Genomic DNA, 23,989 nt, shown 5'->3' on the forward strand with positions numbered 1-23,989 from the left:
GAAGTCGGTAGTAGACTTTAATTTACTGGTAGAATACTGGGGAAGTGCAACCAGTCTATGAAGGAGACTGCTTACAAATCACTCGTGCGACCAACCCCAGAATATTGCTCAAGTGCGTGGGACCCACACCAGTTAGAGCCAACCAGGAATATTGAATGTATACACAGAACAGCAGTTCAAATGCTTACAGGTTTTTTAAACTGTGAGGGAGTGTCACAGAGATACTGAAGGAATTGAACTGGAAGATTCTTGAAGGCACACATCAACTATCCTTTCAAGTTAAATGGTGACTCTAGGAGCCAAGCATCTCACGGCAGTCTGCAGAGTATAGATGTAATGTAGAACATCGAAGCATCTATGCTGGGGACAGGTTTCTTTACCAGAAACATAACAAGCGGAAAAGACAGGATTTCATCGCCTTATATTTGTTTTTGGTTTCTGTGTAAGGGATCTGCTTTGTAACTTTTATTCTATGATTATTCTCTTTCTTCAGTTGATACCAGGCAGTCTCATCTCTAGACCCAGTGGCTCCCAGAACAGCTGATGTTGGTTGCTGGAGACAGGCAGTCGGTGCCAGACTCAATGGGCTGCTGTTCCAAATTTTCCGCAAGTCACTTCATCTCTGCTACTTAATGTTATATAGCAAAATTGTTAGCATTTGTAACATCTCAAAGAGTTAGGCATCTAAGCTCAGCCCAAAGACGGAGGAACCCTTTCATGATATACTCATGTAGTGATGAATTAAAGATCATAATGAAAGCTGAGGCTTATCAGTCTCTCCATTATGCCTTCGTATTTCCTCTAGATTAAAAAAAAAAAAAAAAAAAAGAAAGAAAGAAACACATTCTGATTTATAACTTCTTCAGCTCCATTACTAAATACAGCCAGATTATCAGGACAACTAGCCTCTGTCTCTCTTTTAGAAGAGTGGGTGTTGTTATTCCAAGATGGCACACCTATTCTGCAAGAAGAAATTTGATGTTGCTGAAGCATGCCCACAGCTTATGGTTACAGGAGGCTGGTGACATTCATTACTCTCCAAATTCAGGAAACCTGTACCTAGTCAACAAAGACTGAGCTCCCTGAAATATCCACCATTTGGCATCATCCAAGGAGCATGTGAGGCTTACCGAATGCCACAAATGCTACGAGCATTACCACCCCTCCCCTCCCCTGTGCAAAAGTCTCACACTGCCATTTGAGTGATACATTTGAAACAGTTTTTACTTTTCTTTACAAAAATGTCTCTGCATGTTTTAAAAAGGAGTTAATAAAATGACAGATTTCTTTACTGACACACACATTTGCAAAACATAAATTTCCATAGAAAATTTATTTACAGAATTTGAAGTCCAATAAACAAAGGAAATTTCAAATAAAATGTGTATTTATGTATGGAATATTGATAACATCACAAAATTCTACATAAATCTGTCATTCAAAGTTGAATCTGAAACAGCTTCCATTTAATGCTTCATATAATTTTTTTCTGTCTTCTGAGGTTTCAGTAAATTTTGTCTCATCACAGTTGTCCATCTCTTCTTCTTTAGCATTTGTTGTTGTATTGCTGGACAATGAAGAACATTTTTTGAAAAAATGAGACTTTTTGTCTGGTGCTACAGCAGCCGCTCTCAGCTGTGTTTTTGCTGAAACATACAACAAAACTAAGATCAGCAATAACTACCAAAGTTTTCAAAATAAGATCTGGATAACAATTTACAACCTTGAAACATGTGGTATACGTATCTGCAATTAGAAAACATGCAGGAGCAACATTAATGGGTACAACTGGAGCAGCTGAAGACAAAATAATAGATCATAATTCTGGTTGGATCGAAAGAAATGACAGTGATAGGCTGAATATCAGCACTTTGAATGTGGAACGATACTTACAAAATAAGAGCCAATGTATTATGAAATATGCAAGCAGTGGACCGCAGTTGGAGACTCAACAGATTGTCAAGGAATAAAGATATAAACTGGCCCACACGACTTGAGTAAGTGTTAAGTTCGGTATTTTCTTTCTACATGATATACAGGCAAACCACTCAGAACTGACACATGTGAAAGAGAAAGACTTGGTTGACACAAGAAACCTACAAGAAATGATTGACTTCAAAGCATTTCTGTTACTTTCAAATGAGCTGCTGTATACTTTGTGTACAGAAAGAAAACGAAACCAAGGTAGAAGATATGGCAAAAAGTAATTGCCATGACTACCAATGCATCTACCCCACTGTGACACAAGACAGTCAATGCCTTCATGGAAAAATGTTTACAGTTGCTTATTGTACCCTGGCGTGCATCTCTTCATCCGAAGCAAATCGACTGCCACAAATGTCTTTTCTCAGGGCTCCAAAATACTGAAATTGCACGGGCAGAGAACAGGATTCTATAGAGGACGTGTTAAGGACTTCCCAGCATAAATTTTGCAGTGTAGTCGAAACGACCTTAGCAAATGTGGACAGACCCACCGAAGTTTCACTGGGAAGCCCTTACACATCCCGCATACAATTCTGATTTCTCCCCATGCAATTTCCACATTTTTGGAGACCTGAAGAAAGAGATTCATGGCCATCAATAAGCCAGATGATGAAGTGCATGCCTGGGTACAATCATGGTTCTGTAGGCAACTGTCTTCAAGTCTTCCATAAAGACATTGACCATCTTGTGTCACACTGGGGTAAATGTATTAACAGTTATGGTGTTTACTTTTGAAATAATAAATAGTTTACTTACTTTTTTCCATCTGTCTTGCCTTCATCTGACTGTCTCTTACATATTATGATGATGGTTGTGATGATACCTCATATTAACATAATTTGGTGCCTGAGTAATCATCAATTCCTTAATATCATTTTTATCAGACTGAAGTGTCAAAATGAAACTACTCAACTAGTGCAGAAACATACACATGTCAAAAACTGAAATATATGCATTGTAACTGAGATTAAGAACAGTCTTCAGAAAAACGAATTGTCATTAGCATGCAACCTCATGTTTTTATGAATGAGTGTTTCAAATTCCATTATTTTCTTTTTCCTACTATGGTGTGGTACTACCTAACGTATTTATCTAATGACTCTAGATTAGTTCACATAACACAAAGTATAAAAAGGTTTTCTATGTTATGACTCAGAGGGCAAAACCTTAAATGTATGAGGGGAGTCCAATAAGTACTGCAACACTTTTTCTGAGAACAGTTTGGTTTTATTCAGGATTCCAATACACCATTTTACTCCCCACTCTTTTGGCTACAAAATCTTATTTTTCAACATAATCACTGTTCAATGTGAGGGCCTTGTACCACCTTACTGGCAGAGCCTGCATGCCTGCACGATACCCTTCTACTGGTCGATACCTGAACCAAAGTCTTGCTACATCATTAACCTCCTCATCACCCACATACTACTTCCAACAGAGTAAATCCATCATTAGGCCAAACAGATGGAAGTCTGAAGGTGCTGCAAGATCTGGGCTGTAGGGTGCATGAGGAAGAACAGTCCAATGAAGTTTTGTGAGCACCTCTCAAGTGCGCAACCTTGTGGGAAGCCTTGCATTGTCATGGAGTAGTTCATTTGCATTTTTGTGGCAACAAACACGCTGAACTCATTTCTTCAATTACCCGAGAGTAGCACAACACATTTCAGAGTTGATTGTTGCAACCTGAGGGAGGACATCAGACAGAATAAAGCCTCCAGAGTCCCAGAAAACGGTCACCATGACTTGACTGGGTCAGGATGCAGTTTTGAACATTTTCTTCGGAGGAGAGGTGGTGTGTCACCAGTACATGGATTGCAGTTCTGTTTCTGGTTCGAAAGGATGAACCAATATTTCACTGCCTGTGACAATGTTCAAACAAAAAGCTGCATGATCAGCCTCAAAACATGCAAGCAGTTCCACATAGATGGTCTTTTGTTGCTCTTTAAGGCTTTCTGTTAGATGTCGAGGACCCAGCCAGTTACACTCCTTTGAGCACCCCAACTGACGAACAAGTGTGTCAGCACTACCAACAGAAATGCCCAGCTGAGCATGTGATCCATCTATTACCTTGAATGAGAGTGTGTGCACATTCCAACATTACATAAGTCACAGCTGTGTGTGGGCAGCTGGCACACAGGAGATCTGACAGGTTTGTGTGACCTTGTTGCAATGATGAGACACAATGCACAATGACTCAAGAAGATTTTGTTTACTGCCAGGTCTCCTTAAACACTCTGCAGGTACCTATGAATATTTTGATGCTCTGGTTTTCTGCCAAAAGAAACTCAATGACAGCTTTCTGCTTGAATGCAACTCCATTACAGATGCCATCTTTAAGGCTAGTACAGCACTGCCACCTATAAGAAAGTCATGAAACTATAGGTGCTGAAGTGGCAATGCCCCAAAATGAACAACAAAAAATTTTGCATTTTTTCAACCACAATTGGACCAGAAAAGAAAAGTGTTCATTACTTACTGAATGCCCCTCTTATATATGTCTCTAAATTGGGGGCTGAGTTACCTTCTCCAACATATTTCGCCTTGCCTGCTTCGCCCCATGAAGAAACTAAAAGTTTCAAAAGCAGGATAGTGTCATGAACTTTTAAGTTTGACTGTTGGAAGTACCAAATATTTTGCACCTGAAGCAATTCTGTCTTATTATTTGCACCTACTATGCTTTGTCATGTCCTTTCTAGGTATTACATTAATCTGATGGTTTCAAAGCACTTTACAATATAGCACAACAGAAAGAAAAAGGTAACAATTTCTAAAGCATGCAGTAAAATTTGCAAATTGTTTTTCAAATGAGTTGTGGTACTCATATTTAACACCCTCTAAACAAATATTTTTGTCATTTACAATTTACACTGCTAATTCTACACAGCCTTTCATTTTATAATTCTTTCTGGCTGCAATCATGATTTTCAGAAGTCACCTTCTATCAGCCATTTATCCTATATCAATTTTGCAGTTTCCCTTCACAGCAACTTGAAATTTTTGTATTTTCTCAAGTTCTACATTTCCTCTTAGGCCAATTTTTTTATAATCATCAAATTCAATTAAATCATTTTTCTAAAGAATTCTTGAGTTTCCAATTCCTGGTTGTACCATAACACAACTTCTGCTACAAAGACAGACAACCACTTCACACAAGATTAGTGGTGTAACCACTAATTAAAGTATATATCTAAATTTAAAAGATATCATACTCTTGTTAAATTGCTTTTCCTCCTCCGACATTTTGATTCTGTAGTCACCAAATGTTGTCCTCATAACTTGGCGTTTTTTTATTAAAGGTGCAGTTTTGCTCTTTAGTACATTCAATGCGCGACTGGCATCTTGAGCTGGAACAAAAGTAATTTAGTTATACTACCATAAAGCTACGCAACGTATGCGAGTTGCAAGCAACACTAAAGATTTATATATAATACTGTGATCACAGACACCTCTGCAGTCTTATGCAACACAAAAAGCAATTGGTTCTCAGCACACAAAACTTAAAATTTCCAAATTTGTGCCCTAACTGAACTCAAAAAGAGACTTCCTGCTTCTCATAAAAGTTGCTTTAACCATTAGTTTATCTGAGCATGACTGCACACCTGGCTCAAAAATTCATTGTTGCTGATGTTTCCAACTACAATTTCTAAGCCTTTTACCAAAGATCCTACAACAGGTTACATGGAAATAACACCACTGGTGGAACGGAGTTGAGCAGGACTGTAATTTATTCAGCCACGAGGGATGAATAGCGTAAAGGAGATGAAATCAATTAAGATGTAATTATATGAAATATGTGACTACTGAAAACTGTTGCTGTGTCTCTATGCAGTACAAGCAGTCTTGAAAATTGACCATAAATTGACATTTTTAAGCAAGAAGACTAATTCAATAATCTTACAAAAGAAACAGGGAATGATGGAAGTGAAGCAATGCAAGGAGAGCAAATCACAAAAACATAAGAAGCACATCATGGTTACTCGTCATTACGAATTTCATCCAAATTTACAGTATGCACACAGTTTGGCCAGAAATAAAAGTGAGAGAAGTGGAAGCTCCAGATGGCTGTGCAGTTAGTATAAAATAGCAGTTTTTGTTGCAGGTTGGGCAAGGCATGAGCCATTTACATTGGACTAGTTTCCAGGGAGCAGTTGGTGCATCAGAAACAATACGAAATGGTAATCTGAGGGTTGTATCCCTATGCAGAAACATTTTTTCCTTTTTATTTTTCAATTTTTACATTACTTACACTGAATTAATGCGCAATATATTATATCAATTAATATGTTCACAACAGGCATTAAAAGAACAGGAAAATTTAGGTTTGCAAATAAATTTCCAGGAAGGGACTGAGAGGTGTACACGAGAAAGTTGTATACAAAATTAGATACTTGCACTATTTTACTGTTGTGATTTATGCATGTTGGTACGATATTCGTAGTAAAAACAGGGGAAGAAATAATTTTCTCAGCACCTTACACATGTTATAATTACATCTAGTTCTTTTATAAGTACATAATTGTTTCAAAGTTTCTACAGAAAAATAAACTTGATTTACATTTATAATAGGTACTCTCTCAATGCACTGTCTGGCAGTGAACCATGTGTAACACACCATTTCACCAAATATCAGCAAGGATAGCTGATGTACAATGGGATGTACAGCCTCATGGGGATGCGATTTCTTTTTCTCTCTCTCTCTCAATGAGATAAGAGCAGTTTTGAAACTTTTCTATCAAATTCTTTGCCCGACAATAACAAGAAACATCGTAAGGTTGCACTAGCAGAATGTATCTGGAGAGTGGAGGGATCATTTTAATACTGGACAATGGCAATCCATCACCATCTTAAATATCTAATCCCATGATTGTGGATTTGTTTGTTTTTGCCAAGAGTAAATTAATAGAGGAAATTCGTTCCCCTGCGTGTAAGAGTTCATTACATCAGTCAAAAGCTTTTTCTTTAAGACTGCTGTAAGTTTCCCAGATTGTGATAAGCAGTGATGATAGTCCCATACTGTGCCACATAATCATCCACCATTGTTTGAATATTCAGTCTAAAGGGCCAATACTCTCTTATTGGCATATGTAGACTGTTGGCAATAATTTTCCAGAAGGGTTACAGCATACTGCACTTTATACAAGTGGCTTACTTTGTTCATATACCGTCATATCACAAGAACTACTTTTTCCTCTCAATGGTCCAGGATTTGGTTATATGTCAATTGCTACTGGCAACCTGCAAAGAGAACACACAAATGTGAATATTTTGTTGTACATGAGGTTAAAAAGAGTATTTCAACTGATGTCAATGAATGAGGATTCTCCATTTGCCTGTCTGATCAATGCTGATAACAAAATCCTTGTAACAGGGACAGGGGGGGTAAGAGCCTGAGTCCCACTCAAAACTTCTCTTCCCAGCAAGAGTTTCCTCTGTCTTAAATTTCCAAAATTCTGTTTGATTAATCTTATGCTTTTGTTTGACCACTCTGATCATGTTTCTGAGGTTTTGAATTCCAAATCTAGAAACTCACAGCAGCAAGTGCCCATTGTTGCAAGTTTCTTGTGGTGACTTGTTGGTTACAACTCTGCATTTCTACAAAGTTATCGTATGTCCAGGTAACAACAGTGTTACATTTATCCTTTCAGGTTACATGATTTATAATGTGTTCTTCCCAAATTTTCAAATCTTGTGTATTCTTCAACTGATGTTGTCCTTTCGCTTTTACATTCTCCAAATTTTCGGTGGGTTTTTGCAAGATTAACCATCATTACCTTGTGACTGAATGGAACGAAATCTAGATTTTCTCATTTTTTCCATCAGTGAGTCTTTTATACACACTTACAGCTATAGTTTAAGTGAAGTGACTCCGACAGAGGAATAATCCCTGTTCTCTTCTTTGGACCTGGAACCATTACTGGAGCCAACCGAAAAGATCATCTCTTCAATTTGTTCTTCCAGCAGTCTATCATGAATCCATGTCTCCTCAACATACCTTCCTGGTATGGCTGACTACCCAAGACCACAAAATGTAATCAGTTTTTGTGGTTACATTTCAATTATTTAACTTGCTGATATTCTAGGAGATGATTGAGGTGTGTAGCTCCTGGTTTCAATTCTACATAACGTCAGGAAATTTGGACAAGTTTTCCAAAAAAATAACAGTCAAAACACACAAAATACTTTTAAAATAGGTTTAGGGCCCAAAACCTGATGTAAGGCTGATGCTAGACTGACATGTACTAACTGCTGCCACGACTACTGTCACTAACAGTATTATAAGATCCAACAATTACAGAAGCTTTCTATAAATTGTTTAAATTGAGCATAACTGAACTTAAAATTTAAATTTATACACTTTCATAAAACTGGTTAAATATTTTAGCTTTACCAATCATGACAATATCTATGATACACTTACTAGCTGAAAAATCTGTTTTCATATTAAAATCTCACGAAACATGCATCGTTAATAATGCCTTAATCTTTTCTGTTATTTGCTTTTCAATTACAGTACAACTTTTGTTCCTAACATGAATCCTGCAGTCAGCTCTATCATAATTACTATTACTCTTCACTGTATTAATCCCACAAAGAATAATTTCAGCCTTCATGTTTACATTATGTTTAACATATTTTTGGATTGCAATACAATCTTCTTATAAATAGGTTGTAACTGAATATCACTGGTTTCATTTCATCATAAGTGTACATGTTTTCATACATACATTAAGCTAGCAATGTTACAATTTAAACTTCTGCATGCCATTTGCATAAACAACACAGCATGATGGTATAGCAAGTTCCGGTATGTGTGGAATTGTATTCTTCATTTAACACTGTCTTATTCTGCTACATTACAACTAGTCCTGTAGGATAACATCTGCAATGGTTTCTTTTATCAGCATTTCAACCTCACTGAGCATAAGCTGCTTCTTGTTTCTTGTCCCATTATCTTTGACCTCGACCCTTACATGCTCAATTACAAATTCCATTAACTCTACCTTATTCACTCCAGGTACTATTTTATTCAATACAACAATTCTTTGTGCTCAAAGTAAAATATCCACTTCCCTCGACTGTACTGTTAAAGCTTCCTTTATCACAAGAAAGTGGTATGGCACATTGTCCATCACTACTGTCGAAATCAGAGGAATATTTTGCCACAGAACGCTAGAAAACCAGTCCATGAAAATTATAGCATTCATTTCCTCACAACAGTAACTTTGCTTCCTGAAGTGGACCAGTAATAAACAGAGCCAGTGTAAAGCACCATTAACCTGTCACCTTCTCCTAATGGTGCTTTCACCATTCCTTGTCCTGTGTGGTCCATCCACCCCCTGGTCAACATGACACAAGCGTAAACCCATGTCTCATCCAACCGCACCATGTCTTCAAATGAAATGCTCCTTGTGGCATGCAGATATTGGTACCTCGAGACCACTATGTCATTTCTCTCAATGATAAACAACTGAGACAAAAACTTTTCATGCAGTAAATTACGTTTGTGAAAACAATCCTGAAATGATGACCTACTCCTATCGAATAGCTCCACTCCTTCGGTGTTAAGAAGAAGTTTATTTAAAGAGGGTTATTCCTTATTCCACAAAATTTCATGATTGCAGTCTGATAACATCAACTTCATGCCATGATACTTCAGCTGACAATCACTCAATCATCTTCAGTTGAGTGTTCTGCTCACTACTTTTATACCAAAAATAGGTGTGACGATGCATATGCAAAGACAGCCACTATATGAGTGGCCTCTGTCAAGTTACTCTCCTTCCTCAAACATTGCTCCATCTATGGCGCGCAGACCATGCGAGTATTAAATTTATGATGAAGTGGAGAAGGGTGGCTGTCCACCACTTCTGGACATCTTGGAACCGGATCTAAAAGCACAACAGGATTTTGGGGGGGGGGGGGGGGGGGGGGGAGAGAAAGTAACTTGCAGTCACATGGGGGGGGGGGGGGTGCCTACCATAAGGGGAGACTCCCCCCCCCCAACCCTGAAGTGGAGGACTGCTATAGTTTAGTGTAAAATCTGCTCTCCCTCAAAAAATGTAACACTTTGGCACAGGCCATCTCATCATCCACAAGGATCACAGATAGTGAGAAACAGGCCTAGAGCTTGCCACAGACCAGCCAGGAGGTCACACTCAACAAGAAAATGTGCTATCGCCACTAAACTACAGCAGTTACAGTGAGGCATATCCTCCTGATGCACAAGGAACTGGCCGATTCATAGTGGGCAACACAATGGCATTTGTTTTGAGGGGCCTGGAAAGATGCATGCCGCACCTTAGTGAAGATCTGAAGCCTCGGAAAGTAGCTTAACTTTCTGCTTACGCTTGTGAGACTTCAATTTCTGTGAAGATTTCCCCATTTTATCTTCAGTGTGGGAACCACTGGTGCTGCAGGTATAGGGGGCAAGGCAGCTGGCATTCCCTCCCCCAGCTCTAGGACCAGTGTCAAGACATGTCGTGCAAGATCATGTCACCGCATAATGTATGGACAGTAACACACCAGTCACAAAATCTGAGACTACATCACTCAAATGAAGTCTTTCAAACTTTTTCTCTGCATCTATATATGACAGGCAGTCAAGTGTTTTATACTCTTGAATTTTCTCCTCCCTCTTGAACACTGAGCACTGCAGTGAATGAGGAAGGTGCAGTTCCAGAGAGTTGACGCCTTCTCAGGGAAAATGTTGCTTTCGGAGGCTATGACAAAAGCTCCAGTGTCCACTCTATTAACCGTAGGCCCCTCCTGGCTACAGAGAAGAAAATTGGACTCCATGCCATGGCAGATTATTACACAGCTCTTCATCAGCTTGTAGCATTAGGTCCAGATACAAGAAACACCTCGAATTCTTACTGAGCTTGTTATGAGAAGAGATGGTGACTGGTATATCTCCTCTCTTGACGCAGAACTGAAGCGCCAGTGATTGATCAGCAACAATCCATTTCTGATCTTCTCTATTAGAGCAACCTCCCCAGACCAATCTCCAATATTCTCAATGAAAAACAATGGCTTCGTTGTAGCGAAAAATCCACCATCAGTTCAGGAAAAACCAAGAACTCGGCAAACTGTCCACTTCCTTTTCCGGTTACCTGACTCTTAATCTTGAGGCAGAGTCAAAGATGCAAATTCCACAGGATAGTAAACCTCTGCATTAAAATCACAATTACTCACTGTCCAGATGGCCATGTTGGCACAGCCACAAAATTCTTTTCCTCTGTATGCATCCAGCTCTACTTGATGCTTATTTGGTTTACTACTTACCCAGCACCACCTGTTACTTCTCTCAGAAATACATGGAAACTGCTTCCAATTTTAAGATATGCTAATGGAGATGTAGATATTACTTCCCTCTTATCAACTACTGATCGTTACTTATAGTGTCCCAAACACCAACAGTGCTCAAGAGTGGGTTGCACTAGCATTCTATATGCTGTATCTTTTATGGCTGAGATACACACACTCAAAATTCTCTCAACAAAATGAAGTCCAGCATTCCCCTTCACTACTACCAACCTGACATGCTCATTTCATATTGCTTTGCAAAATTACGCCTAGATATTTAATCAATGTGACTGTGTCAAGCAATACTGCTAATGCTGTATTCAAACAGTATAGGACAGTTTTTTCCTATTCATTCACATTAAATCACTTTTTTTTTCTATATTTAGAACAAGCTGTCATTCAACATATCAACCAGGAATTCTAAGTCAACTTGTACACTCAACAATGACACCTTCCAGCACATCACAGCATAATCAGCAAACAGCCATAAATTGCTGTCCCCCCCCCCCCCCCCCCCATCTGCCAGATCATTTATGTATATAAAGAATAAGAGTGGTTGTATAACACTTCCCTGGGCACTCTTGATGATACCCTCATCTGTGATGAACACACACATTCAAGTACAATGTACTGGGTTCTATTACTTAAGAAGTCTTCAAGCCACTCTCATATCTCGGAACCTGAACTGTATGCTTAGACCTTCATCAACAGTCTGCAGTGGGGCACCATATCAAATGCCTTGGGGAAATCTAGGAATATGGTATCCACCTATTGCCCCCCATCCATGGTTTGTAGAATATCATGGCAGAAAAGAGCAAGCTGAGTTTTGGACAAGCAAAGCTTTCTAAATATGTGCTGATTTGTGAACAAAAATTTTTCCATCTCAAAGAAACTTATTATATTCGAACTCGGAATGTGTTCAAGAAATATGCAGCAAACCAATGTTAAACACATTGGTCTGTAATTATGCAGATCTGATCTTTTACCTTTCTTTTATATAGGAGGTAGCAGCAATTTTTTTCCAATCACTTGGGACTTTGCACTGGGTGGGAGATTCACGATAAATGCAAGAGAAGGAAGGGATCAACACCACTGAGTATCCTCTGTAAAACCCAATTGGTATTCCATTTGGACCTGGTGACTTATTGGCTTGCAACTCTTTCAGCTGTTTCTCTATGCCAAGGATGCCAATTTCTGTCCTCCATGTGGGAGTCTGTACGACAATCAACCAACAGTATGTTTCATCATACAATGTATGATTTCATGGCTGGTACCGATATCACTTAAAACTTCCAGGCTGTTACACCATTGTCGATGTATATAACTTTCTCCTAATATTTCCTCCACGACAGCAGGACACATCTTCAGAGGTAAAATGGTGAACTCGAGGGAGCATCGAATATTAAGTAATCCATAAACAAACTGGCAACAGCTGGAACAAGAGGACTGCCCATAGTACCGTGTCAGTACGTTCATAAAATCATTATTGTACTGAAAATAGGTTGTGGCGAGGCACAGCATGAATAACTCCACGACCTATTTTCAATACAATAATGATTTTTACGAACAGATTGATTGGGTAGCTATGGGCAGTCCCCTTACTCCAGCTGTTGCCAATTTGTTTATGAAGAAATCTGAACAACAGGTGTTATGGACTGCCAGAAAAAGACAGTCAGGTGGTACTTCTATGTCAATGATACTTTAGTAGATGGACACATGGTGCAGAGCAATTGGACGCATTCCTGGTACATCTCAACAGTCCCAATCCAAAAATACAATTCGCTATGGAGACAGAGCAAAAGCCAGCTGAATTTCTTGGATATGTCTGTTGTCAAACAAGGGGATTGGACATTGGGCCATATACATAAAAGCCACACATATTGAATGTTACCTGCATAAAGATTCTAACCACCACTCCAGACAAAAAACGGGGCTGATTAAAACCTTGGTAGATAGGATGCACAAAATTTCTGAACCGGCTTAGCTAAAATGTGAGCTTGAAAATCTATGGTCGACATTCAAGAAGAATAGTTGTTCTAACAAGGTTATTGATAGAGCACTTCGCCCTAGGGCGAAAATCAGGATCAATAAGGAATGACGGCCACCCAAAGGGAAAGTTTTTCTTCTGTTCATCAGCTTCATTACAGATTGTGTTGGGAAAGTTTTGAGCAAGTACATTCAGACGTACCATGAATATAAAAGAATATTTAAGATCAGCAAAAGATATACAACATCCTTTGCCTACACCGGCTATATATAAAACTCCCTGTAGTTGACTGTTTTATATCGGCACCACAAAATAAAGTGTTAACACCCGTCTTGTTGAACATAGGAGGAACAGCCACCTAGGATATACAGATACATCATCCACAATGGACCACCTTTACCAAGAAGATGATCTTGAAATAAAATTCACTGAGACAAGTGCCATATCAAAATCATTGCATTGCCATGCATATGTGTAAAGAGAGGCTATTGAGATTTATAAACACCATAATAATTTTAAGAGAAAACATTGCAACTTAAGAATGATGTCTCATTACTTTCAATTGAGAATGTTGGCAACACAAGCAATAATCTTGTCGCCGGCATCACATGATAGACTGTGGTGCCCTCTAAACTGCCTGTATATTCAGCAATCCCTCGAGTTCTGGTTAAAGTTTGTGTACATTGACCACAGCCTACTAGTCCCAAAGTTTTAAGTGAAAATGCTATGTTTGCATGATCCTCCTGAGTAAATGATTTCTTAAACATGAAATTTAAAACTTCAGCTTTCCTTCTGTTGCCCCCCCAGACTGTTTGAAGAGACACTAAACAAAAACCTTTAACCTGGTTAGCGATTTGTGATTTTATGTATGACCAGAACTTTCTCGGGTTCTTCACAATATCTTTCACTAAGCTATGATGGTAAAAGCTGTTATATGCTTCACGTACTGAACTTCTTAAGGACACATGAATTTCTACTAACTTTTGCCCACAAACATTTGCACTTCCTTTTTTGAACCAAGAGTGCAACAATCTGTTTCCTCAGCATTTTCCCAACGTGGTTATTAAACTATGGAGGTTCCTTCCATCCTGAACCCACTTGGCACACACATCTCCAGAGCATGATTTACAATCGGTTCAAACATTTCATATAATTTCCCTACATCTGTCATATTAGACCTAAACAAAGTCAATTCATTTATCAAATGAGATGCTAGTAACTGCTTATCTGCTTCTTCTAGCACAAATACTCTCCTAGCATTCTTGACAGATTGATTAGTTTTAGTAGCCGTCATTGGTATGATGACAACTTGATCAGTAATCTCTTCTCTATACTGTCACCGCCATTAAGACTAGGCCTGTTTGTAGGTACAAGTTCTAAAATATTTCCACTATCTGTGGGTTGTCTAACCAGTAGTTCAAGACAGCTTTCAGAAAACTGTTTTCAAATGTACTTCACAAGATCTTCCATCCATATCATCTGCAGTGAATCTATAGATGTCCCAGTCAATACTCAATGTTCAGAAGATCAAAGTCACCTCCAACTAATACTGCATGATCTTGGCATTTTCGCGCTGCTGAGCTTAGACTTCCCTACAATGATTCTACAATAATTTTAGCAGAACCAACTGGCTAGTAAATCATTTGATAATTAACTTGAGTTCACCTAAGCCTGCTACTTGTGTCCACTTAACTTCACAGTCAAACTCAATTTTGTCCTCAACAGACAGAATATTTGCATCTAACTGTCTTTTCAATAGACATTCCATAATTTGCTATACATTTGAATAGTTCAATAACTTACTGTTAAAATTTTGACAGTTGAAGTGCCTATTTTGTACACTATCTGTTTCCACACTATGCATATCAGAGGACCTAAAACTAGTGCCTAGTCTTTTAAAAAACTAAAGCAGCTTTCTTTGTGTATAGCTTTCCTGACCAATCAAGAGCAGTTGTACAACTCTACACCCCACAACATAGGTCTGGAAATCTGCAGCCATGTCCACCACAGACTCAACGGAGCCTCAGGTTTAGGCTCTCCACTCGGCATCAAACCAAAGGACCCTGCTCAACTCTGGGTACGATGCTGCAAATTGTGAGCTTTGTTTGCACTGCCGACTACCGCACCCTGCCCCCTCCTTAGCCACAAGCACAGTGTCCTCCACGTCTGGATGAGGCCCCCCAGTAAACACACTGAGTGAATATTGGAACTTGGAGTACCAAGTGCAGTGAATGTGGAGTCCTGTGTTGGGTACACTTGAAGGTGCCCACACGCAAAAGAAGAGACACCTGAGGTACCCCACTGCTAGGGCCAGTTTATCCACTGCTGCCATACCCCGAGGCAACAGCCTGCAGACTGTTGAATGTGGCCATAAGTATCTTCACTACACTGGAAGGTGCCCACACGCAAAAGAAGAGACACCTGAGGTACCCCACTGCTAGGGCCAGTTTATCCACTGCTGCCATACCCCGAGGCAACAGCCTGCAGACTGTTGAATGTAGCCATAAGTATCTTCAGTTGTTCACAAACTGCAGCCAGCTGCTCCTGAGTCTGCATACAGCATGCACACAACCTATCCGTCCTAGTACTACTAACTTGAGTATCAAACAATGAAAACAAATAAAAAAAGCTATTTATGTGACTCACTAGTCTCTTGGTGCTGCACCAATGAAGGCTGGCAGCTGACAGGTTGTGATCAATGGTTATTGGCCATCTAACACGAATGAATACAGCACTATAGACCATGTGAGTGTAAACTTCATCTTTACTAAAATGTCTGGCAGATTTGCTGTTGAAACGTTGATGTCATCTGTAAACATGGTATATTTGCACTCACTCAACACTATTCACAGCAGCAGGCAGATCATTATTAAAAATTAGAAACAAAGGACCCAATCCTGTGAGATTCCTTTACCAATAACACCACAGTCTGAGACGACAGGTGGTCCTGATTCGTAATCCACAACTTCCATAATTACTTTCTACTTCCTGTTAGATTTTGGCAGGTTACCTAATGAGCCCCCTGACACAATACTGCTGGGCTTACTCTGATAGTAGCTGGTGAGACACTCAACTGAAGGTATTGTAGTCAGATAACAGAAGACAGCCACTGGTGAACTGTCCTCCTTTACTGACTAAAATATCTTCAAAAATTTGAAGACTTACTGTTCAGTCAATGTTTTTTTTTTTTTAACCAAATTGTTTTCTATATAAAATACTACTGCCTGTTCAGCCAATGCCTATTTTTAAACCAAACTGTTCTTTATATAAAATACTTAAGTGTTCACGGTTTTTGACAATCCTTGCATTCAACCACCTGTCAAATACTATTGAAGACACTGTAAGATGTGAAATCAAACTGTAATTGTTCATCTTTGAAGCACCCTTTTTTTTAAAAAAAAAATAAAAAAGTTTAAAAGTGGGAATAAACCTCAGTAGATTGCCAAGTCAACGAACTGGCTCAGTATTAACATATTTGCTATAGCATTGTTTCAGTTGCTTGCTTGAGGTATTGTCCAAGATAAAGGATAATTTTTTAATGACACAATGGTATTCTTAAGTTCTCTGGTTCTTATACATTATCCAGTCACATTAATGTGACCAGTTGCTGAACGCTAGAATAATCATCTTTCACAGTGCATACTGCTCTGTGACATGCAGGAAGAGAGTCAGTGAGGTTCTGGAAGGTGCAATAAGGATGTGGAACCATGTCAACTCCAGTGCCATGGCCAGCTATGCAAGATTTCTCAGTTGGGGATCCATGGCATGAACAGCCTGATTGAGATGGTCCCACAGATTCTCGATTGGGTTAAAATGCGGTGAGTTTGTTGGCCAGGGAGTATAAAACTCATCCTGGTGCTGTCCAAACCATGCACATAAACTGTGGGCTGTGTCAAACTGCATTGTTCTGCTTGTAGATACCAACGACAAAGAAAGTGCATGTTGGGGTGGGCATGTGCCCAAGGACAGATGCATACTTCTGTTGATCCACTGTGCCATAAAGAATGATGAGATCACCCAGGGAATGCCATGAAAACATTCCCCAGATCATAACACTCCCTCCTCTGGCTTGGGCCCTTCCGATGATTGTTGCAGAATGTTTGTTTTCATATGTTTCATGCCATACATGCCAACAGTCAGCTGCCTGACAGAGCACAAAACATTATTCATCTGAAAAGACTGCCTGTCACCACTCAGAGGACCAGTGGATGTCCAGTTGTGGTACTGGCATGCAAATTCCAGCCTTTGTCTCTGATGAACAGCATTCAGCATAAGTGGATGAACCTGGCGCCTGCTGTCGAGGTACATACCCAGCAATGTCCACTGAATGATTTTTAAGTATAAACTGTTGGTAACCACTTGTTTCATCTTGTTTGTCAGTTGCTCAACAACCACATGTCTAATCGCTTGCAGACATCTCTGCAGCCGTCATTCAACCTTGTCATCCATGACCTGTGGTGCACCACAGTTACTCGGTGCCAGTTTTGGATAGTGCCGTTTTTCCATGCACAGTACACTTTAATCATGGTAGCAAGCAACAGTTTACAAACTTAGCTGTTTAGGAAATGCTTCCACCCTAGGTCCAAAGGCCAATGATCATGCCACTCCGCATTTCAGATAAATCGCTCCTTTTGCATTACAAAAACAACTTCACTTTTTCTTCCCCTTCTCCCCCCCCCCCCCTTTCCTGACACACTTTATATACCCTCCACTGTTAGCACTGCCAATTGCCATCTATGTGTGGTTATTGAACATTGACTTTAAACTGAAGTGGTGGTCACATTAATGTAGAAAATAACATCATTTCAGTGTAGTGTTTAGATCTTGCTATCTGTTAAAATTGACTGCCTCACAAAGATCTGACTTACAGCCTGTGTGTTCAGTGACACTTAGGAAGTGTTCATTGAAGATCTTGGGGGGGGGGGGGGGGGGGGGAGGATCACTAATTATATATTCTTCTTGTTATTGACGATGTAGGAAAACTTTAGGGGAGCAACTCCTGTCTCACTTTTTATAACATTCCATATACCTTTGACATTGTTAGTTGAATTATTGGTTACGCCCAACACACAGGGTTGGAAAGGTGACATGCCTTGAGAGTTAGTGAAGGCAACAGATGTCAATAAAAATGGATGTTACCGAATCAGAGTGCCAAAGTCTATGTTCAATCCATTTCACACACTTCTTGTTATAAAGGATAGACTACAAGGTAACTCAAAAAAGCTGTAATACATCATAGACAATAATATGACAAGCATTTTGATAGATAACCTATTATGTTCATATATCATACATCAACTATGGGGAAGGGAGGGCGCAGCTATTCAATTTTTACCACATCTTTAACCATTCCTATATAACATTCACATGGCTTTTTAATATTTTTATTCTCTTATGGTCACAGAATGAGTGTTAACACTTTCTCTCTCTCTCTCTCTCTCTCTCTTACCTTGCCTTTGAGTCATTTTATCTGTATGAAGCACTGCCTCCAACTGCCGAATACACCAGTACAATTCTAACTGAAACTGCTGTGTCTGTTCACTGTTATCTTCTGCACTTGCAGCAATTTGGTCATTACCATTATGGATAGGTTTTGACCCATTTTTACCCTTGGAAGTATGACCCTATGAAAAAGACATATCACATTTATTTATTTATCAAATAACACTTTATCATACACCCTATAAACATTCTATCATACTGCAATGCCTATCACACAAGGATGTAGCTATACATACATAAACAGTGTGTTAGTGTGTTATGTGAAGCATTTCCTGCAAATTTCCTTGTGACAGTTTACTGATGGTCACCATAAAATCCAACTGGACAAGTTGGTGCCTAATGATTAAATTTCATTAATAACACTTAAGGTCACATTCAACTAGATGTCTTCACATTTTCTTTCTTTCTTAATTCGCTCCTGGAGAATACCTAAGCAGTTCCATGAACTGCTGTCCCACAGTTGTTCAACATTCTAATAAAAAAAAAACACACACACACACACACACACACACACACACACACACACACACACACACACACACACGTATATACTGGTGGTCAGTTTCTCGACACACACAGTACATAGCAACGTCCATTCAAGGTCGTTTGAAAATAAATAAATCAAAATTATAAGAATATGCCTGCCAGTTGAAGGAAAACTCCTGATCTACACCTCCACGTGGTATAGAGTCAGCAGTGTCACTTCATGTGATGGCTAACATAGACATGGACCGAGGATGACAGGGATAAGTCACCACCCCAGCATTTGCTGTGCAGGGCACCCTCTTGTCCTGTAAATGAGAAATCATTTCCAAAGGCAGGAGAATCAGCTGATTTACAATGGCATAGGATGTGGAAGGCAAGGGGAACCACCATATTAAAGAAGTACGGTTATCCCAAACATCAGCAGTAAACCATGCCAGTATCTTCCGTAAAATTTTCTGGAGATAAAATAGACCCCCAATCAGATCTCCGGGTGGGGACTGCAAAAGATACAGACAAGGGAAGAAAAAGAATCCCAATTTTAACATAACAACTTGGAACATGAGAATGCTGCTTCAGTGTAGCAAATAAGAAAATCTAAAACTTGAAATGGAACGATTGGAAATCGATATCCTAGGAATATCGGAGATGAGGTGGCCCCAACCAGGTGATTTCTGGTCTGATGAATACAGAACCATTCACATTGGAACCGACCAAAATAGACCAGGAATGGGAGGAGTTGGAATAATTTTGAGGAAAAACTTTGGCTCACGTGTCAAGGGATATGTGCAATATAGCTCTTGAATAATACTAGTCAAACTTAAAACTAAACCAAAGGACCCTCTGATAATACAAATATACAAGCCAACATCCAAAGAAGAAGATGCAGTCATTGACGAAATATATGAAGAAATAAGTAATGCAATGAGAAATGTTAAGGGAGATGAGCACATGACTGCCACTGGGGACTGGAATGCGATTGTGGGTGAAGAACCGGAGGAAGGAATTGTTGGCAAATATGGACTTTGACGAAGAAATGAAAGAGGAGATCAACTAATCGAGTTCTGCTCGAGGCACCAATTAGTCGTTGCAAAAACACTTTTCCAACATCACCAACAAAGAAGATACACATGGAAGGCCCCTGGAGACCTGAGGAAACAACAGATTGATTACATTCTAGTGAAAGCACATTTTAGGAACCAAGTAAAAGATTGCAGGAGCTATCCATCTGCAGACATAGGCAGCGACCATAACCTGGCCCTGAGGAAAAGTTCACTCAGATTTAAATGCTCGAAGAAGAAGCCAGTAAAACTTAAATGGGAACTAGAAAAACTGAAAACTGAGACTGGCAAAGCAGTATGCTCGTGAATGGATTACAACAGATATTATTGAGCCTATAGAAAACAGGAGATTATACAAAAAATGCAAATGGTTCAAATGGCTCTGAGCACAATGGGACTTAACATCTGCGGTCATCAGTCCCCTAGAACTGAGAACTACTTAAACCTAACTAACCTAAGGACATCACACAAATCCATGCCTGAGGCAGGATTCGAACTTGCGATCGTAGCAGTCACGTGGTTCCGGACTGAGCGCCTAGAACCGCTAGACCACCGCATCCGGCCAAAAAATGCACCTGTTGAACAAGGAAAAGCTGCATACAGAAGACTACAGAATTTAGTCAATAGATAATCTAGGAAGGAAAAAGAAAATTTTCTTGAGGAAATATGCAGGGAAGTCGAAAAAAATATGCAGAACGGAAGAACTGATTTAGCCTACAGAACAGCAAATAAATTTTGTAACAAACGTAAAACAACACACTCAGCTACATTAGAAAATAAAGAGGGGAAAATGCTGTTTGGTGAAGAGATGGAAAGAATACACAAAGGAGTTGTATGCCATAACACCTCTTTCGGAGGAAGTAATGCAAAGAGAAGAGCAAGTAGACGAAGATGACAAGGGAGATGACATCTACATCTACATCCATTACTCCACAAGCCACCTGACAGTGTGTGGCGGAGGGTACCTCGAGTACCTCCATCGGTTCTCCATTCTATTCCAGTCTCGTATTGTTCGTGAAGAGAAGGATTGTCGGTATGTCTCTGTGTGGGCTCTAATCTCTCTGATTTTGTCCTCATGGTCTCTTCGCGAGATATACGTAGAAGGGAGCAATATACTGCTTGACTCTTCGGTGAAGGTATGTTCTCGAAACTTCAACAAAAGCCCGTACCGAGCTACTGAGCGTCTCTCCTGCAGAGTCTTCCACTGGAGTTTATCTATCATCTCCATAACACTTTTGTGATTACTAAATGATCCTGTATCGAAGTGCGCTGCAAAAATAATCTGACAAAGCTCTAAAAGAACCACACAACAACAAACCAATGGGTATTGAAGATATCCCTGCAGAACTAATAAAGAATGCTGATGACAGCATGAAAATGATACTCCTTAAACTTATTAGGTCCATCCATAACACAGGAGAGATACCGACAGACTTACAGAAATGCATAATTGTTCCTACAGCAAAGAAGGCAGCGGCTACAAAATGTGAACAGTACCGAACTTTAAGTCTAATATCACATGCATGTGAAACTTGACAATGGGAAGAGAAGAGAGAAGATGGCTAAAGGCCCGGGAGATGCAGTACTATGGTATAGAAGGATGATGATGATGATCAGACAAAGTAACACATGAAGAGGTGCTTAGAAGAGTCTAGGAAACCAGATTTCGGTGGAGGCACATCCAAACAAGAAGAGACAATCTTGTAGGGCACATCCTACAACACAATAACATCGTCGGAATAATAGCAGAAGGAGCTATTGAGGGAAGGAATCAGCGGGAGCGACCAAGGATATCATACATGCAACAGATCATGAATGACACTGAATGTAACACATACGTGGAAATGAAGAGGATGGCAGACAAAAGAGAGGAATGGTGCTTTGCTGGAAACCAAACTCAGGGTTGAACACTAAATGAAGAAAGATGCACCCTGTCAGTTCTCATCAACAAATGGCTTTACATAAATATTATACAACTTTCTCGGCAATACACATTGCGGATATTAACATTCTGGGGTTCAAATTCACAGAACGCATACAGCTAACCCAGCTGCCTGCGCCATGGTATACGGGAACACTGAGAAGTCACAGTGGAGCCAGTACAATGTTGCCAGGGACCATTAACTGAAACGTTTCAATTACATTGTGATGTTTAGTTCTAAAACACTCAATGCTTTGTATCGCGTGTAACTTCTCATATATATCAGATGAAGTATACTGATCGATTAATATATGCTTTTTACCTCCAACTCTTGAAATCTTCAGTCTCTAAGACATCGACATCGACGTGCCGTTAAACCCTAATCTTCCTTCCTTTTTTTCTTCAAATCTCACTTGTTAACCTATACATAACTCAAGTACGAAAACATCACATTCACAGAACGCATACAGCTAACCCAGCTGCCTGCGCCGCTCTATACGGGAACACTGAGTAGTCGCAGTGGTAGCCAGTACAATGTTGCCAAGGTCCATTAACTGAAACGTTTCAATTACATTGTGATGTTTAGTTCTAAAACACTCAATGCTTTGTATCGCATGTAGCTTCTCTATATATCAGATGAACTATACTGGTCGATTAATATATCCTTTTACCTCCAACTATTTATATTTTCCGTCTCTAAGACATCGACATCAACGTGCCGTTAAACCCTAATCTTCCTTCCCACTATTGATATTTTCCGTCTCTAAGACATCGACATCAACGTGCCGTTAAACCCTAATCTTCCTTCCCACTATTGATATTTTCCGTCTCTAAGACATCGACATCAACGTGCCGTTAAACCCTAATCTTCCTTCCTTTTTTCTTCAAATCTCACTTGCTAACCTAAACATAACTCAAGTACGAAAACATCAGAGTAATCTACTAAAACAAGCGTACTTTTCTTGTCTGAGGCATTCTCGATTATAATGTTTTCCAATCACTTTCTTTCGGGCGATAGGCTTTATCCTCTCATATGTATGCTCTTTTTAGATCTACTTTGCACCTTAGTACACACACACACACAAAGCTAACCCCACACGTCGAATTGGTTGCAAACAACCCGCTTCACAATGAAGTCACTTAAAAACTGAGGAATGGATAGAAGAAGTGCCACCTAGTAGCTGTGGTGCAAAACCAGGGTAACTTGTGTCCATAGAGTAAGTAGGTATTGTGTTTGTAAAGGCACGTTTACACTATGTTCGCAACATTGTACGGAACACTGTTCGTGGCTAGTAATGGACTACCGATGTTCGCAACATGGTGGCAACATGTTCGCAACAGAAAATCAATGTTCCGCGACTACGTCGGCAGAGATCAAAGAAACATTGTTCGTGGCCTGCTATGACTGCGCACCGCTAGTGTTCGTTTGCTCTGAGCTGGAGTGCAGTGGTGCGTTTATTTCACGTCCCTTCATTTTTATTTGAAATGCAGTGCTTACGAGACAAAATATTCCAATTGATGTCGCGCTATGAGGACCGCTGCGAAGGTTACAAAAATACTAAAATCAAACATGATTCATCACAAAAAGATGCTGCGGTGCTCGGCACCAGCAGCAGTGACGTGGACAAAAGAATTAAATCTATCTTGTCTCAGTACCGCCAAGAGAAAATAAAAATAGAGGAAAGTAAAAAATCTGGATGTGGTACTGACACACTTCACGAAACGAAGTGGTTTGGATTTAAATATCTG

The 23,989-nt window shown here is 39.6% G+C and overlaps 1 protein-coding gene across 1 annotated transcript; it reads right to left on the reverse strand.

Moving 5' to 3' along the window:
• Window positions 1-1,303: 1,303 nt before the first annotated feature.
• On the reverse strand, window positions 1,304-23,589 carry LOC126325883 (UPF0488 protein CG14286). The gene is made up of 4 exons (XM_049995390.1): window positions 23,198-23,589; window positions 18,723-18,897; window positions 5,193-5,327; window positions 1,304-1,646 (listed from the first exon to the last, which is right to left on the reverse strand). Exons 1-4 carry the CDS (start codon window positions 23,213-23,215, stop codon window positions 1,435-1,437), a joined length of 540 nt encoding a protein of 179 aa, XP_049851347.1. The 5' UTR covers window positions 23,216-23,589; the 3' UTR covers window positions 1,304-1,434.
• Between the last annotated feature and the right edge of the window lie 400 nt (window positions 23,590-23,989).

Source organism: Schistocerca gregaria, chromosome 2 (genome assembly GCF_023897955.1).
Source record: "Schistocerca gregaria isolate iqSchGreg1 chromosome 2, iqSchGreg1.2, whole genome shotgun sequence".
NCBI lineage: Eukaryota > Metazoa > Arthropoda > Insecta > Orthoptera > Acrididae > Schistocerca > Schistocerca gregaria.